The 13,974-nt window shown below is 44.4% G+C and overlaps 3 protein-coding genes across 4 annotated transcripts in view; 2 read left to right on the forward strand and 1 right to left on the reverse strand.

Annotated features, from left to right (window-relative positions):
- LOC118965333 (cilia- and flagella-associated protein 47-like) overlaps window positions 1–2,639 on the reverse strand; it is an 84,547-nt gene extending 81,908 nt beyond the window's left edge. The window contains exons 1-4 of the mRNA XM_090242181.1: window positions 1,949–2,639; window positions 1,684–1,799; window positions 1,390–1,528; window positions 1,028–1,253 (exon numbers count right to left, since the gene is read on the reverse strand). Of these exons, the coding sequence (XP_090098307.1) occupies window positions 1,028–1,253; window positions 1,390–1,528; window positions 1,684–1,799; window positions 1,949–2,133 (666 nt within the window). The 5' untranslated portion in view covers window positions 2,134–2,639. The remainder of the gene's footprint in view (window positions 1–1,027; window positions 1,254–1,389; window positions 1,529–1,683; window positions 1,800–1,948) is intronic.
- A 45-nt stretch (window positions 2,640–2,684) lies between these two features.
- LOC118941085 (large ribosomal subunit protein eL31-like) lies at window positions 2,685–5,629 on the forward strand. The gene is made up of 5 exons (XM_090239523.1): window positions 2,685–2,746; window positions 3,189–3,292; window positions 3,702–3,827; window positions 5,220–5,332; window positions 5,559–5,629. The coding sequence occupies exons 2-5, from the start codon at window positions 3,189–3,191 to the stop codon at window positions 5,588–5,590; spliced, it is 375 nt and encodes a 124-aa protein (XP_090095649.1). The 5' UTR covers window positions 2,685–2,746; the 3' UTR covers window positions 5,591–5,629.
- Window positions 5,630–7,788: 2,159 nt separating this feature from the next.
- On the forward strand, window positions 7,789–12,135 carry LOC110528836 (carbohydrate sulfotransferase 10). Of its 2 annotated transcripts, none has more exons than XM_090239522.1 (6): window positions 7,789–7,930; window positions 8,452–8,594; window positions 8,775–8,884; window positions 8,956–9,190; window positions 9,484–9,589; window positions 9,919–12,135. In XM_090239522.1, the coding sequence occupies exons 2-6, from the start codon at window positions 8,483–8,485 to the stop codon at window positions 10,475–10,477; spliced, it is 1,122 nt and encodes a 373-aa protein (XP_090095648.1). In that variant the 5' UTR covers window positions 7,789–7,930; window positions 8,452–8,482; the 3' UTR covers window positions 10,478–12,135. The 2 variants fall into 2 exon arrangements, with proteins under 2 accessions (XP_090095648.1, XP_090095647.1); XM_090239521.1 differs by having other exon boundaries at window positions 7,800–7,875.
- The last annotated feature ends 1,839 nt before the right edge of the window (window positions 12,136–13,974 follow it).

Raw genomic sequence — 13,974 nt, forward strand, 5'->3', positions numbered from 1 at the left:
AGACACACACACACACACAGACACACAGATACACACACACAGACACACAGACAGACACACACACACACAGACACACAGACAAACACACACACACAAACACACACACAGACACACACACACACACACACAGGCACACACACAGGCAGACACACAAACACACACAGACAGACACACACACAGACACACAGACACACAGACAGACACACACAGACACACAGACACACACACACACAGACACAGACACACACACACACACACACATACAGCAATACAAACGTGTATCAGGCCTAACGATAGGGATCTAAAAATACAGTTTAGTATAGTTGCACTTCAGTGTGAAATATGTCAAAAAAATGTATTTAACATTATTTTACCAGCTACATTGACTGAGAACACATTCTCATTTACAGCAACAACCTGAGGAATAGTTACAGGGGAGAGGAGGGGGAAATGAATAAAACAATTGTAAACTGGGGATGATTAGGTGGCCATGATGGTATGAAGACTAGATTGGGAATTTAGTCAGGACACCAGGGTTAACACCCCTGCTTGTACGATAAGTGCCATGGGATTTTTAGTGACCACAGAGAGTCAGGACACCCTTTTAACGTCCCATCCGAAAGACAGCACTCTACACAGGGCAATGTCCCCAATCACTGCCCTGGGGCGTTGGGGCATTTTTTTAGACCAGAGGAAAGGGTGCCTTCTACTGGCCCTCCAACACCACTTCCAGCAGCATCTGGTCTCCCATCCAGGGAATGTGTCTGTGTTTTCTCTCTGTGTGTGTTGGTGCATGTGTGTGTCTGTGTTTTCTCTCTGTGTGTGTTGGTGCATGCGTGTGTCTGTGTTTTCTCTCTGTGTGTGTTGGTGCATGTGTGTGTCTGTGTTTTCTCTGTGTGTGTGTGTTGGTGCATGTGTGTGTCTGTGTTTTCTCTCTCTGTGTGTTGGTGCACGTGTGTGTCTGTGTTTTCTCTCTGTGTGTGTTGGTGCATGTGTGTGTCTGTGTTTTCTCTCTGTGTGTGCGTACCATTTCTGTCCCTGGAGCATCGTCCTGCAGCACCACCATCCAGTCGCAGGCCTGTGGTCCATTGTTCACCAGAACCACCTTTTCCACCCGGGACGTCCCAAAGAAGACGGGTCCGAAGCGGAGGCAGGACAACCTCTCCCCCTCTAGGTCCTGGAGCTCCAGGCTCTGCTCCAAAACATCAGCCCTGATCTTCAGGACCACGTCCTTACTGTTCTGCAGCTTCACCCTGAGAGAAAGGGAAGGAGGGAGGGAGGAAACTCAATAAACACACACAAAATGCACAAACAAAGAACCATAAGTAACACTAAGCAGAATAAGGTGGAGCGTTTAAGATGGTGTTCAAGAGTCTCTAGTTTCCTTACTGGGCCTCCTCTCTGACCCTCGTGGGTCTGTCAGTGCAGAGTTCCACCTTCAGCCACTGGGTTGCGCCAGACTGCAGGACGCCACTGCTGGGAGAGAGCCTGATGGACTGGTCTCCATCATACAGCACCTGAAAAGCTCCTTCAGCAAGGCCAAGGGCATGAACAGCAATCAATTAAGATAACAATAAGAAAGATACCATAAATAAATCAGCTAGATTACTGCAAATGTCAACTAAAATCAATCAATGCAAGTTTACAGAAGTGGGTTCAATGGGAGAGGCAAAAGCATAATACCTGGAGCAGATCCCTGATTGGTCAATTCCACCTCTTTGCTGATCACCTGACTGTTTGCCATCACAGAGCCGAAATCAGCGAGAGATTCCATGGTGAGAGAACACGCCGGGGAGAACCTGCAGGAAAGCCCAAATATAAGTAACCTTGGATGAGACCTGAAGATTGAATTAACCCGCTAATGCCTAGGCACATGTCTGTTGGAACCCGAGAAAGCAACTACATGAATGAGTGATGTCATAGCAGGTGTATATATGACTCTACTTACGCTAAGAGGGGGATCTCCATGGCTTTGTCTTCCAGGACAAGGAGCAGACGGTCACAGACATCCTCATCTTTCTCAGGCCTGAACTCTAGAGTGCCACTCAGGGACAATCCAGCAGCAATGGGGGTTTCTGTGTTTGTCACCCTGAATTTGAACAGCTTGAGTGGTAGGACAAGGGGTTGATACATTTAAAGAAGAGAGGGGAAGGGCAATATGAAGGGTGGAAGTAACAAAAGTGTATAATAATGTATTGCATCAATCAAAATGAGTTTATTAGTTAGAATAGGACAAAAGCGCAATGAAAACTAAGCACACGTTGCTCTGAACTTTACTAACGTATTACACACAAAGACAGCTGACAGGCAGCACTGCAGAAAGGATTTCACCTTTGATGTGGGTTCAAGCAGTCTCATTCTTTTCGAGGTAATTCCAGTGTTGGTCACCGTGACAGTGGTCTTGTAAACCTTCCCTGCTTTTACGTCGGTAAACTCAACAACCGGGGGATTAATTCTAACATAATTCGTTGTCATATTGTTATAGCTAAAAGTTGAGAGACTAATAGCAAAAATCGACGGCTTATCCCAGTTCAGGTTTTGGTCCTAAGTTATCAATGAAATAGGCTTCCTTTTCTGCACTAGCAATGTTTCAATGTATAAAGCTAACCACATACCGATACAGTGTAGCGTTCATGGTTACCATGGCAACAAGACGTAGGAACATTGTCATAGGTACTTGTTTTCTACGGACAACATTCAGCCGGATCTATTTCCGGTCCTTCCTTTTCAACAGTTCCCCACCAAAGTGAGTTTGTCTGATTGATAATCCTCGTACAATCTAACTCCATCCTGCAGTATTTATGCATAAAACACATATTTTCATTGTCCACATCCAAAGCTGTGTACCTCATTATCAATCGGATTTGAGTTTGTGATGCATTGTGCATTCATTTAGTTAACAAAAACATTCAGAACTTTAGTTACCGTGAATACCACAGGCTCCGTAACATGCTAGCTGGCTAGCTACCAGACATAACATATACTTTTGCCAGCTAACTACAGGCAGTCCAATTAATATTTACATTTAGCCATTTTCATGAACCATTTTTGTTTCGCTGGAGCAGGGATGTTTTCCTGTTTTGGACGTTAGTGTACCTGGCTAGCTAGCTAACGTTAGCCTAGCAGTTCTGGCGTTTTACTTTGTATGGGACAATCTTAACTTGAACCATCCCGGTTTGTCTTTTCAGATGGCTCCTACCAAGAAGGGAGAGAAGAAGAAGGGGCGTTCAGCCATCAATGAGGTGGTGACCAGAGAATACACAGTCAACATCCACAAGCGCATCCATGGAGTGTAAGTACTGTGGTGCAAATGGACAAATTCACCAACAGATGCCAGGTCAAAGTTGGCTCAGCGTCCTCAAAACACTTGTGTCATTTGCACCTGAAGTCGTTTTTCATCAGTACCAGAGGATATGGTCTGGTGTGACATCATATGGGAGTATTTACATCACAGAGCATGGTGACATCATATGGGAGTATTTACATCACAGAGCATGGTGTGACATCATATGGGAGTATTTACATCACAGAGCATGGTGTGACATCATATGGAAGTGTTTACATCACACAGCATGGTGTGACATCATGGCTGTTGACAAATCTGCTGTTCCTCTAAATTGGCAGGTGTCCCTCAGGATGTAGGCTAGTTGTTGTTAGTCCCCCGCGGCTGGTCTTGATCAGAACGTTCCTTCTCTCTACAGGAGCTTCAAGAGGAGAGCTCCTCGCGCTCTCAAAGAGATCCGCAAGTTCGCCATGAAGGAGATGGGAACTCCTGATGTACGCATCGACACCCGCCTGAACAAGGCTGTGTGGACCAAAGGCGTCAAGTAAGGACTAATGAGACGCCTGTTTTAAGATGAATCGGGTGTATTCATTAGTGCACACTAGCAGAATGTTTTGCAACAGTAAACATGGGGTTTCTATTGGACAAGTTCAGAGGTTTCTCCCCATTTCTGCTGTTTGCTTCCATTTGGTGTCTAGTGAATCGTGTTATCATATGAATCAGGTATTACTGTACTCGTGTTTCCCAAACCATATTAAGTTGGTTAAACGATCACTAAGCCCATTAGTTGAATGGGGCGCTTTCAGCAGGATTAAACGTTTTGGAACGTTCAGATAGAAATAGGGTGTGTTGATCAAACATGCCTCTCTGACATGTAGAATAAGGAATCACATCGTCTCTGTTCGTGGCATTTCTATCTGCCACGTTCGAGAACGTTTGGCAGCTGAACGTGGCCCAGGTGTGCTTCCTCAGGAACAAATACGTGTTCAAATATCAAAAACGTGGAATAGCTGAGGGTGCTTGAGGAAAGGGTTTGGTAACAGCTCTTTCTCTGCCCATACAACCACTTATAGTTGTTGACACAAATAGCACTACAACTTGTTGCACAAGCATGTTTTCATTCTGCTTAGTACTAATGTTCACCTGTGTTATTTACAGGAACGTTCACTATGTTATTTACAGGATGAGACTAACGTTCACCTGTGTTATTTACAGGATGAGACTAACGTTCACCTGTGTTATTTACAGGATGAGACTAACGTTCACCTGTGTTATTTACAGGAACGTGCCATACAGGATGAGACTAACGTTCACCTGTGTTATTTACAGGATGAGACTAACGTTCACCTGTGTTATTTACAGGAATGTGCCATACAGGATGAGACTAACGTTCACCTGTGTTATTTACAGGATGAGACTAACGTTCACTATGTTATTTACAGGATGAGACTAACGTTCACCTGTGTTATTTACAGGAACGTGCCATACAGGATGAGACTAACGTTCACCTGTGTTATTTACAGGATGAGACTAACGTTCACCTGTGTTATTTACAGGAACGTGCCATACAGGATGAGACTAACGTTCACCTGTGTTATTTACAGGAACGTGCCATACAGGATGAGACTAACATTCACTATGTTATTTACAGGAACGTGCCATACAGGATGAGACTAACATTCACTATGTTATTTACAGGAACGTGCCATACAGGATGAGACTAACGTTCACCTGTGTTATTTACAGGAACGTGCCATACAGGATGAGACTAACGTTCACCTGTGTTATTTACAGGAACGTGCCATACAGGATGAGACTAACATTCACTATGTTATTTACAGGAACGTGCCATACAGGATGAGACTAACGTTCACTATGTTATTTACAGGAACGTGCCATACAGGATGAGACTAACGTTCACCTATGTTATTTACAGGAACGTGCCATACAGGATGAGGGTACGATTGTCCAGGAAGCGCAATGAGGATGAAGACTCCCCAAACAAACTGTACACACTCGTCACGTATGTCCCTGTCACAACATACAAAGGTGAGGCGTAGTCAATACCAAAAGATCCTTCGTAGGTTTGCTAGAGTGTCATTTATTGTGCTGAACCGTCAACGATAGTCTGTTACTGTATATCCCTGTTCTGTTCTTAATACACCAATATGAAAGATGTAGTTTTATCATCTGTTCTGTCCTAGGATGATGAAGACAGAGGTTTATTATTGTCACGCTCTGTTGCTAAAAACCTTTTTCTTTCCTTTGTCAACAGGTCTACAGACGGTCAATGTTGATGAGAATTAGATCTGTCTTCAACGCTTGTAGAATAAATGTATAGAAGTAGTTGTGTCTGATGTCTTTATTATACACCACAACACCACCACACTACAACACTACAACACCATAACACCACAACACTACAACACTACAACACTACAACACCACAACACTACAACACTACAACACTACAACACCACAACACCACAACACCACAACACCACAACACCGCAACACCACAACACCACAACACTACAACACCACAACACTACAACACTACAACACCACAACACTACAACACCACAACACCACAACACCACAACACTACAACACCACAACACTACAACACTACAACACCATAACACCACAACACTACAACACCACAACACTACAACACTACAACACCACAACACTACAACACCACAACACCACAACACCACAACACCACAACACTACAACACCACAACACTACAACACTACAACACCACAACACTACAACACCACAACACTACACTACAACACCACAACACTACAACACCACACCACCACACCACAACACTACAACACCACAACACTACAACACCACAACACTACAACACTACAACACCACAACACTACAACACAACACCACAACACTACAACACCAACACTACAACACCACAACAGGTCCCCAACTTGCGGCCCACTGGTTTTATTTGCCCCCACAGTTTTCTGAGCAGAATAATATTTTTGTCGGGTGGAAAGTCCGCTCTAAGTGATTTTAATTTCACATCTGTTCCCAAGTATTCCCACATAATAGGGAGATACGTGATCGTATAGAAATGTAAGCAAGGTTTAAAATGATTGTTTTAGTCAAACATCTGTTTGGGCTTATTGCAGTCAATCTGCACTCTACAAATCATTAGTAATTATGTTCCCACTCCCTAAAAAATGGTCCTGAGGCTGAATCTAGGTGATGATCCCTGCACTACCAAGTAGATGAACTGTTATGAATACAGGCCTACTTGAAGCGTGTCTGTGACTTGTCTGAATGAGGTTGGATGCCTAAATGTAACTATTCATGACATTATAAACGCACAGACACCTCACACTTATCCCTTCCTTTTCTATTGACTCAAGCTACTGCCTTTTTCAACTTCCTCATACGCCTTATCCGCCTGTTAAATAGCTATCACTAGATGACCTCCACCCAGTACTCTACCCTGATCTTAGTCACTGTCTCTAGCCAGCTACCACCCAGTTACTCAATCCTGATCTTAGTCACTGTCTCTAGCCGGCTACCACCCAGTTACTCTACCCTGATCTTAGTCACTGTCTCTAGCCGGCTACCACCCAGTTACTCACTCCTGATCTTAGTCACTGTCTCTAGCCGGCTACCACCCAGTTACTCTACCCTGATCTTAGTCACTGTCTCTAGCCGGCTACCACCCAGTTACTCTACCCTGATCTTAGTCACTGTCTCTAGCCGGCTACCACCCAGTTACTCAATCCTGATCTTAGTCACTGTTTCTAGCCGGCTACCACCCAGTTACTCAATCCTGCATGGAATCATAGGTCACTTTCATTTTGTTTACATACTGTTTTACTCATTTTATATGTATATACTTACTGTATTATAGTCAATGCCACTGACATTGCTTGTCCTAATATTTATGTATTTCTTAATTCCATTCAATTACTTTTAGATGTGTGGGTATTGTTGTGAATTGTTAGATACTACTACACTGTTGGAGCTAAGAACACAAGCATTTAGTTAGATACTACTACACTGTTGGAGCTAAGAACACAAGCATTTCGCTACAACCGCAATAACATCTGCTAAATATGTGTATACGACCAATACGATTTCATTTGATTTAACCTCCCTGGCACATCCAACTGGCTGTAAGGAATGATGAGCTGTATATACACGGTAAGCCTTATCCTGATATGTGTGTATGTTGTGCAACACCGGTACTCATTCCCACTGGCATCTGGATGTACAACAGGGTTGTTGTCCAAACACACATGACCAGCAGCATGGTGTGACTGGGGCGAATAGTCAATGTTGCATTGTGTGCCATATGAAGCCATGTATGATGGTAGCCCATAGCCTAAGCTCATTTTATATTTGCAGTGAGCATATGCACAACTTTTTGTGTAGAGTTTTTTATTTTATTTTTGAAATACAGGAGCATATGATATCACTGGCCAGTTGCATAGCTAGTTCTCGGGTAGTCTTGTCCAGTCTTATGTTGTGCGGTGTAAACATTTGAACGCTAGAGGGCGAAATTGGTCTGTGTTGTGCATCAACAACATGGATAACGGGACAGGTACGCGAACATCACAAGAAACGTTACTATTGCATTAGTTGCAATTACACAGCAGGTAAGACATCACATTTGGGTTGTACAATGGTAAACTAGCTATCAGATAATTTTCTGATCAAGTCAAACGTACTCAGGAGCAGGCCTAGCTTTCTACACTATTCGGAATGGTCAGAATTATGGCTAGCTAGCAAACAGCAACAAGCTAACAGTAGCTAACGTTAACTGAAGTTAGCCAGCTAGCTGAGCTAAATTGATCTCGCCCTGTCTTTCAGTAGGGACAGTTGTTTTGACCACGCCTATAGTTAGTTGGTGATTGGCATAAATGGTCATGTAGTTTTACAGCCTGCTGAAATGGTAGCCTATGGATGCTAAGCTAGCTAGGTAGCCTGCTAAGTAACTAGTCTCTCCTCACTGTCCCTGTGCCACTCCTCTGCCGGTGGAGCGCCCGTCTGAGTCCAAAGATTATGACAACTAGCTAACGTTAGTTAGTCCAAATATTATAGTAAGGTTTCCCCCTTTCATCTGTGCAGAGTCTGACGAGAAAGACTACCTGCTATTGCTAAACAGCTGTTTCTGCAGGTACCGTCGCTACTTCGATGGCCCACGGGTGATGCAAATAACGATGCGGCACCACTGGCTGCTCGTCGGGGCTTGCGGCTGGGTGTTGCTCATCCTCGTGTTTGCCAACAAGTTTATCAATTTTAACGCCAGAACCACGGATGGTAAGTTATCAGACTGAAACCTGATTGTTTTTTCTCATCAATACTAGCTATCTATACCTTCCAGTAATTGTTCAGCTAGAGTTGTAGCTATAGTTACATAACAACTATGCTGTTAGATTTAAATGTCTAGTCTATCCCCTTTGGAATTGTCTTGTGATCTCTTTGTGTTTTGTGTTTCAGACTATGGGGAGAAGACTGAGATGCAGAGTTGGACTCAACCAGGAGTTAAGACCATCAAATCACTGCCAGCTCAGAAATCAGACAGAAGAGCTCCCAAGTCATCGAACCTGGTAGGTGTTTTGTTTGCGTGTGTTCGCCCTTGAAACAGAATCATCAGTTACTTGAAGTGTGTGTGTGTCAGTCCTCAGTAGGCCCCTCCATGGCCAACCCAACGGACTGGAACACTGTGGAGACGAGGCGTCGGGAGCTGCTGTCAGCCGTGTGTAAGAACGACTCCCTCAAGAACCTCACTCACACCTCAATCAACAAGTTTGTCTTGGACCGCATCTTTGTGTGCGACAAGCACAAGATCCTCTTCTGCCAGACCCCCAAAGTGGGCAACACTCAATGGAAGAAGGTCCTCATCGTTCTCAATGGTGAGTGAGGGAGGACAGTAGGGAGAGAGTCAGTGAGGGAGGACGGTAGGGAGAGAGTCAGTGAGGGAGGACGGTAGTGAGAGAGTCATTGAGGGAGGACGGTAGGGAGAGAGTCAGTGAGGGAGGGAGTGAGAGAGGAAGGAAGACAGTGACAGAGTGTCAGTGAGTGATGATGATGAGTAAAGTTGACTCAAAACGTAAGCTTATCTGTCTGTAAATTGTAGTGATGTAGTAGCCTCGATCCCAGTGAAGGATGAAAAAAGAGTGTTCTTCTCTGTCCTTTTGCCCCTCAGGAGAGTTCTCCACTGTGGAGGAGATCCCAGAGAACCTGGTTCATGACCATGAGAAGAACGGACTGCCCCGCCTCTCCTCTCTGACGGAGAAAGAAATCACTAAAAGGTTTAAGGCCCTGCTTCAATACTTCAGAAATGCATCCTACCTTCCTTCCTTCCTTCCTTCCTTGAAGTAATCACAGATCTGAATGAGTTAGATTGGATAAAATAATAAGATGGTAATGTAGGCTACCATCGCTTACACCTACCCAATCACTTGCTATCTTAAGATTAATGCACTAATTGTATGTCGGTCTGGATAAGAATGTCTGCTACATGTTATAGAGCTGTGCTCACGTTAAGTTTGGCTGAACACCTTTACTGGCTTGTTTGGCCCTGTATTCCATTGTGGTGCTCTGATTCTACGGGACGGTGCTTTTTGTTTTCTCTCGCCAGGTTAGCCACATACTTCAAGTTCTTCATCGTCAGAGACCCGTTCGAGCGCCTCATCTCCGCCTTCAAGGACAAGTTTGTGAAGAACCCGCGCTTCGAGCCCTGGTACAAGCACGACATCGCTCCCGCCATCATCCGCAAGTACCGTAAGAGTCACCGTGACAACGACGACAACCAGGCGACTACGGGCCTGCGCTTCGAGGACTTCATCCGTTACCTGGGCGACGAGCCCGGGCGGCGCCGCATGGACCGTCAGTTTGGGGAGCATGTTATCCACTGGGTGACTTACGCGGAACTCTGCGCCCCCTGTGACATCACGTACAGCGTCGTGGGGCACCACGAAACTCTAGAACGCGATGCCCCCTACATCCTGAAAGCTGCCGGGATCGAGCGTCTGGTATCGTACCCCACCATCCCCCCAGGGATCACCCGTTACAACCGGACCAAGGTGGAGCGCTACTTCTCAGGCATCAGCAAGCGGGACGTCAGGCGGCTTTACGGCCGGTACCAAGGAGACTTCAGCCTCTTCGGCTACCCGAGCCCGGACTTCCTGCTAAACTGAATGACGACGACACTAAAGAAAGACTGTTTTGCAACAATAATATGTCTCTCTAATCTAACATGCATCTTAATCAGTGTGTGGTTTACTGAAGAGGTAGGGAGGGTGTAGCTAGCTAGCCGCCTAGCCTGGCTGCTCTAACTAGGAGCCATAGTAGAGACTAGTGATCCCCACCATCCGGGTTCAAGCCAGGGAGGGATGGAGACTACAGGTTGGTCTGATATAACGTGCTGATCTGCTGTAGGATGATCGTCACTCCTCTACCTGGCTGACAGTAATTCCTGTCTCGACCTAGCAACACTTCCTGCCTCTGCCTAGCAACTGTCACCATGGGCGATGACTGTACTACATGCCTCTACTTCCTGGTAGCCGTCACCATGGTGGCCATGAATGGCATGAGGACCGAGTTGATGGAGAGTTACTCACTATGGTCATGGTTAATGGCTATATTCGCCATACGACCAATTAATTAAGTGCCACATTTCAATGTTATTTAACAAAGCTTTTTGTATTATAATAACTTTATTTAAACCAGAGATTACTGTTACATACTGTGCTAAATTGTACCACCCTTCTGCACTACTTCCACACAAAGCAGGTCTGCATTATGGACGAACACTGAAGTGGGTCTGGGAGACAGTAGCCTGGTTAAACCAGACTGAATGCTGAGCACACCATTGAAACGTAGCAGAATCAGTTTGAATGCGAGGTTATAGAGATGGTAGTGAAACACTAACCAGTTAACAATATCAGAGTCCCAGCTCTCTTCCCTCCAGTCTAACCGCTCATACAGAGTAGAGCAACTCCATCTAGCTTCAAGACTCGGCACCTATATAAATGGTGTGATTCTGTGACCTCAAAGGGTTGACAAGCGCTGAGTGGGAGGAGTCAGTGTCTGCAATGTCTCACAATGTTCAGGTGACAGGGGGAAGGTTCACTGTGGTGTAACTCCTGCTGATTGGCTGAAGCTACTACAGTGGATAATACTATGCCTGTATTATGTCATGGGGTGTACAGTCCCTGGGTCTTACCTCATGTTCCCGTCCAGTACAGTAGACAGACAGATATATAGATGTCCTTCAGGGTTAATCCAGTTCAATTCAGCCCAGACACATAATATGGGATCATGGCAATAGGGATTGGAGGCATACAGCCAACCCTCTTCTATTCCAATACTTATGTCAAAGAAGGTGGATGAACAAAGATGTCTTACTCAGGCTGTTTACGTTCTACTTATTAAGGGGTGGCTCTCCCGTAGACACCATTGCGATAGCAGCTGTGTCTGGTCTACTTAGTTCCTTGACTGTATATAAACCATAAAGTGAGAGAGTGGGATGCCTCGCTTCCTCTTCCGTCTCAGTTTGCCACCTGTAAGGGCAGTACATTAGACTACATTGGCACTGTACCTGGGAGAAGGGAAAAATGGTTTCACTTTCTCATCCTCAGAACTGTTATTTCACAATTGAATTCCATGAATTGTCTTATTCTTCATCCTAAACACGACGCCGTCCAATGGCGTCCATGAAGAGAAGTGAGTGACAGTTTCCTGTTGACCTTTTTTAATCAACCAATGTTTGGTATGGACAGTCACATGGTATTGACAGAGCTAGGTGGACAGGCGGTGGTTACTGAATAATAAAGGTTTCATGTCAAATATAAAACGGGTCTTTTTCACTCTTCTCTGTACCACAACACATGTATGAGGCTTTCAGTTATTTTCTCTTTACATGTGAGGTCAGTTAAACCCTGCAGCAGACCTGATATTCTTATTCTAGCAGTAGACCTACCACCACAATTCATTCAATTACACCTCGGGTTGGGCCATATGGGCAAAATATTATCGCAAGGTATTTTCTTCATTTTATGATTTGCAATAATAAAAGTTCTAAATGTGCTTAATGAGTAGTGAGTGATCCTAGGGTGGAAACACATAGATACTGAGTGATTTCAATGAGTCTTTCTGCATTCTGTTTTATACCGTTCACTTCAACCCCCCCAAAAGTCCTAATTTATCAATTTCTGCATTTGAGATCATTTCTACACTGCCACGTAGGGCTGCACGATATGGGCAAGCAATCTGGGCCTTACTTTTAACCAAATGTTGCAATTTGACTTGCATTTAGAGCACAACACTGTTGGAATCATGGAAATAGAATGTCTATTCTAGTTATATAATAGTGGGCACTTTTAATACAATGTTTGACATGACAACGAATGAAAATGCCAGGGAGGAGTTATTGTGACAAGGTAGGAACTAAAGTGTTGATGATAGGTGTTTCCTAGGGGGCCCTTTAATCTTTGGCTACATTGTGTTCTCTCTTAGCTACATGAAATAGCTAACATGTTCTTGCTTTGCGTTTACCTCTAATTTATAAAATGCTGTTGCACAAACATGCTGATTTGGGTCTACACCATCACTGGTATTATCAGGCTGATAAGCTAATTATGCTTGCTCCTACTAGGACATTTATTAGCTAGCGATTAGCATTAGCGGCTAACAAGATTTAGGAACAACTTGTTAAGAAGACAAACTAGCTGTTTGCAGATGTAAAAAAAAAAAAAACAAGCTAATAGTGTAATTATAGAATGCTTTTAAATAAGACACAAAGTGACAACTGCATTGTTGTCATCAACATTGTTGCATGTGCTGCATGGACCATGCAGACTAAACGCAAGTGTCTCGTGGTCGAGGAAAAACAAATGCGCTCCTTGAGTGAAAGGACCTGGAGCCAGGGCTAGGTCTGTGTGGAAAGCCGCATGGGGAGAGAAGACTCAAGTAGTGAACTATAAAAATGGACGTTACACACTACGTATCTCATTTAACAAACCAAACATTCAAATACCGGTATAGAAGGTAAAATAAAAACCCAAACCGGTCCATGCATCAATATCGGTATATCGCAAAAAATGGTATACAGCCTTAATTACACCCACCACCAGAATCCATTCAATTAGACCTACCACCACAATTCATGTAATCTTTCAACCTGCAAACAGAATACATTAAGACAATTCAACACTGCTACAGAGAGTCATCATAGTTTAAGAGTCAAATCCATCTCCTGATGGGATTCTGTTCAGGCCAGCCAGAGTCCTGTCGGTAAGAGTCTAGACTGGAGTGTTGTTATGGCACAGCAGTCTGAGGGTGTTGGCTGAGTTTAACCCAGAGGTCCTAGCAAAGTAGGCCATTGCCAAAGTTTCGAGTGACCTCAAGAGAAATGTATTCATGTCGGGGTGGAGTAGCCTTGGCAGTACAGTAAACATTCATACAAGTCACTCAGAGATTTGAGTGCGTTTGGCCAGGATGCATCCCAAATTACACCCTGTACAGCGCACTACTTTTGACCCGAGCCCTATGGGCCAGGTCAGAAGAAGTGCACTACATAGGGAATAGGGTGCCATCGGGGATGTAAGTCAATGTCTCTTGAACAATACACAAACGACATCAAGCAGCACATGGCACTGAGACTGAACTCCATACAAAGCAAGGATAAGAGCCA

The sequence above is a fragment of the Oncorhynchus mykiss genome, chromosome 7 (assembly GCF_057628025.1).
Source record: "Oncorhynchus mykiss isolate SJ-2025 chromosome 7, ASM5762802v1, whole genome shotgun sequence".
In the NCBI taxonomy this organism is placed as follows: Eukaryota; Metazoa; Chordata; class Actinopteri; order Salmoniformes; family Salmonidae; genus Oncorhynchus; species Oncorhynchus mykiss.

What these genes read in the sequence shown, in the direction of transcription:
- LOC118941085 (XM_090239523.1), top strand. Translation starts at nt 3,189, where the DNA reads ATGGCTCCTACCAAGAAGGGAGAGAAGAAGAAGGGGCGTTCAGCCATC. An exon ending in CACAAGCGCATCCATGGAGT is followed by an intron (nt 3,293 to 3,701) that starts GTAAGTACTGTG and finishes TTCTCTCTACAG; the next exon opens with GAGCTTCAAGAGGAGAGCTC. An exon ending in CCCTGTCACAACATACAAAG is followed by an intron (nt 5,333 to 5,558) that starts GTGAGGCGTAGT and finishes CTTTGTCAACAG; the next exon opens with GTCTACAGACGGTCAATGTT.
- LOC110528836 (XM_090239522.1), top strand. Translation starts at nt 8,483, where the DNA reads ATGCAAATAACGATGCGGCACCACTGGCTGCTCGTCGGGGCTTGCGGC. An exon ending in TAACGCCAGAACCACGGATG is followed by an intron (nt 8,595 to 8,774) that starts GTAAGTTATCAG and finishes TTTGTGTTTCAG; the next exon opens with ACTATGGGGAGAAGACTGAG. An exon ending in GGTCCTCATCGTTCTCAATG is followed by an intron (nt 9,191 to 9,483) that starts GTGAGTGAGGGA and finishes TTTGCCCCTCAG; the next exon opens with GAGAGTTCTCCACTGTGGAG.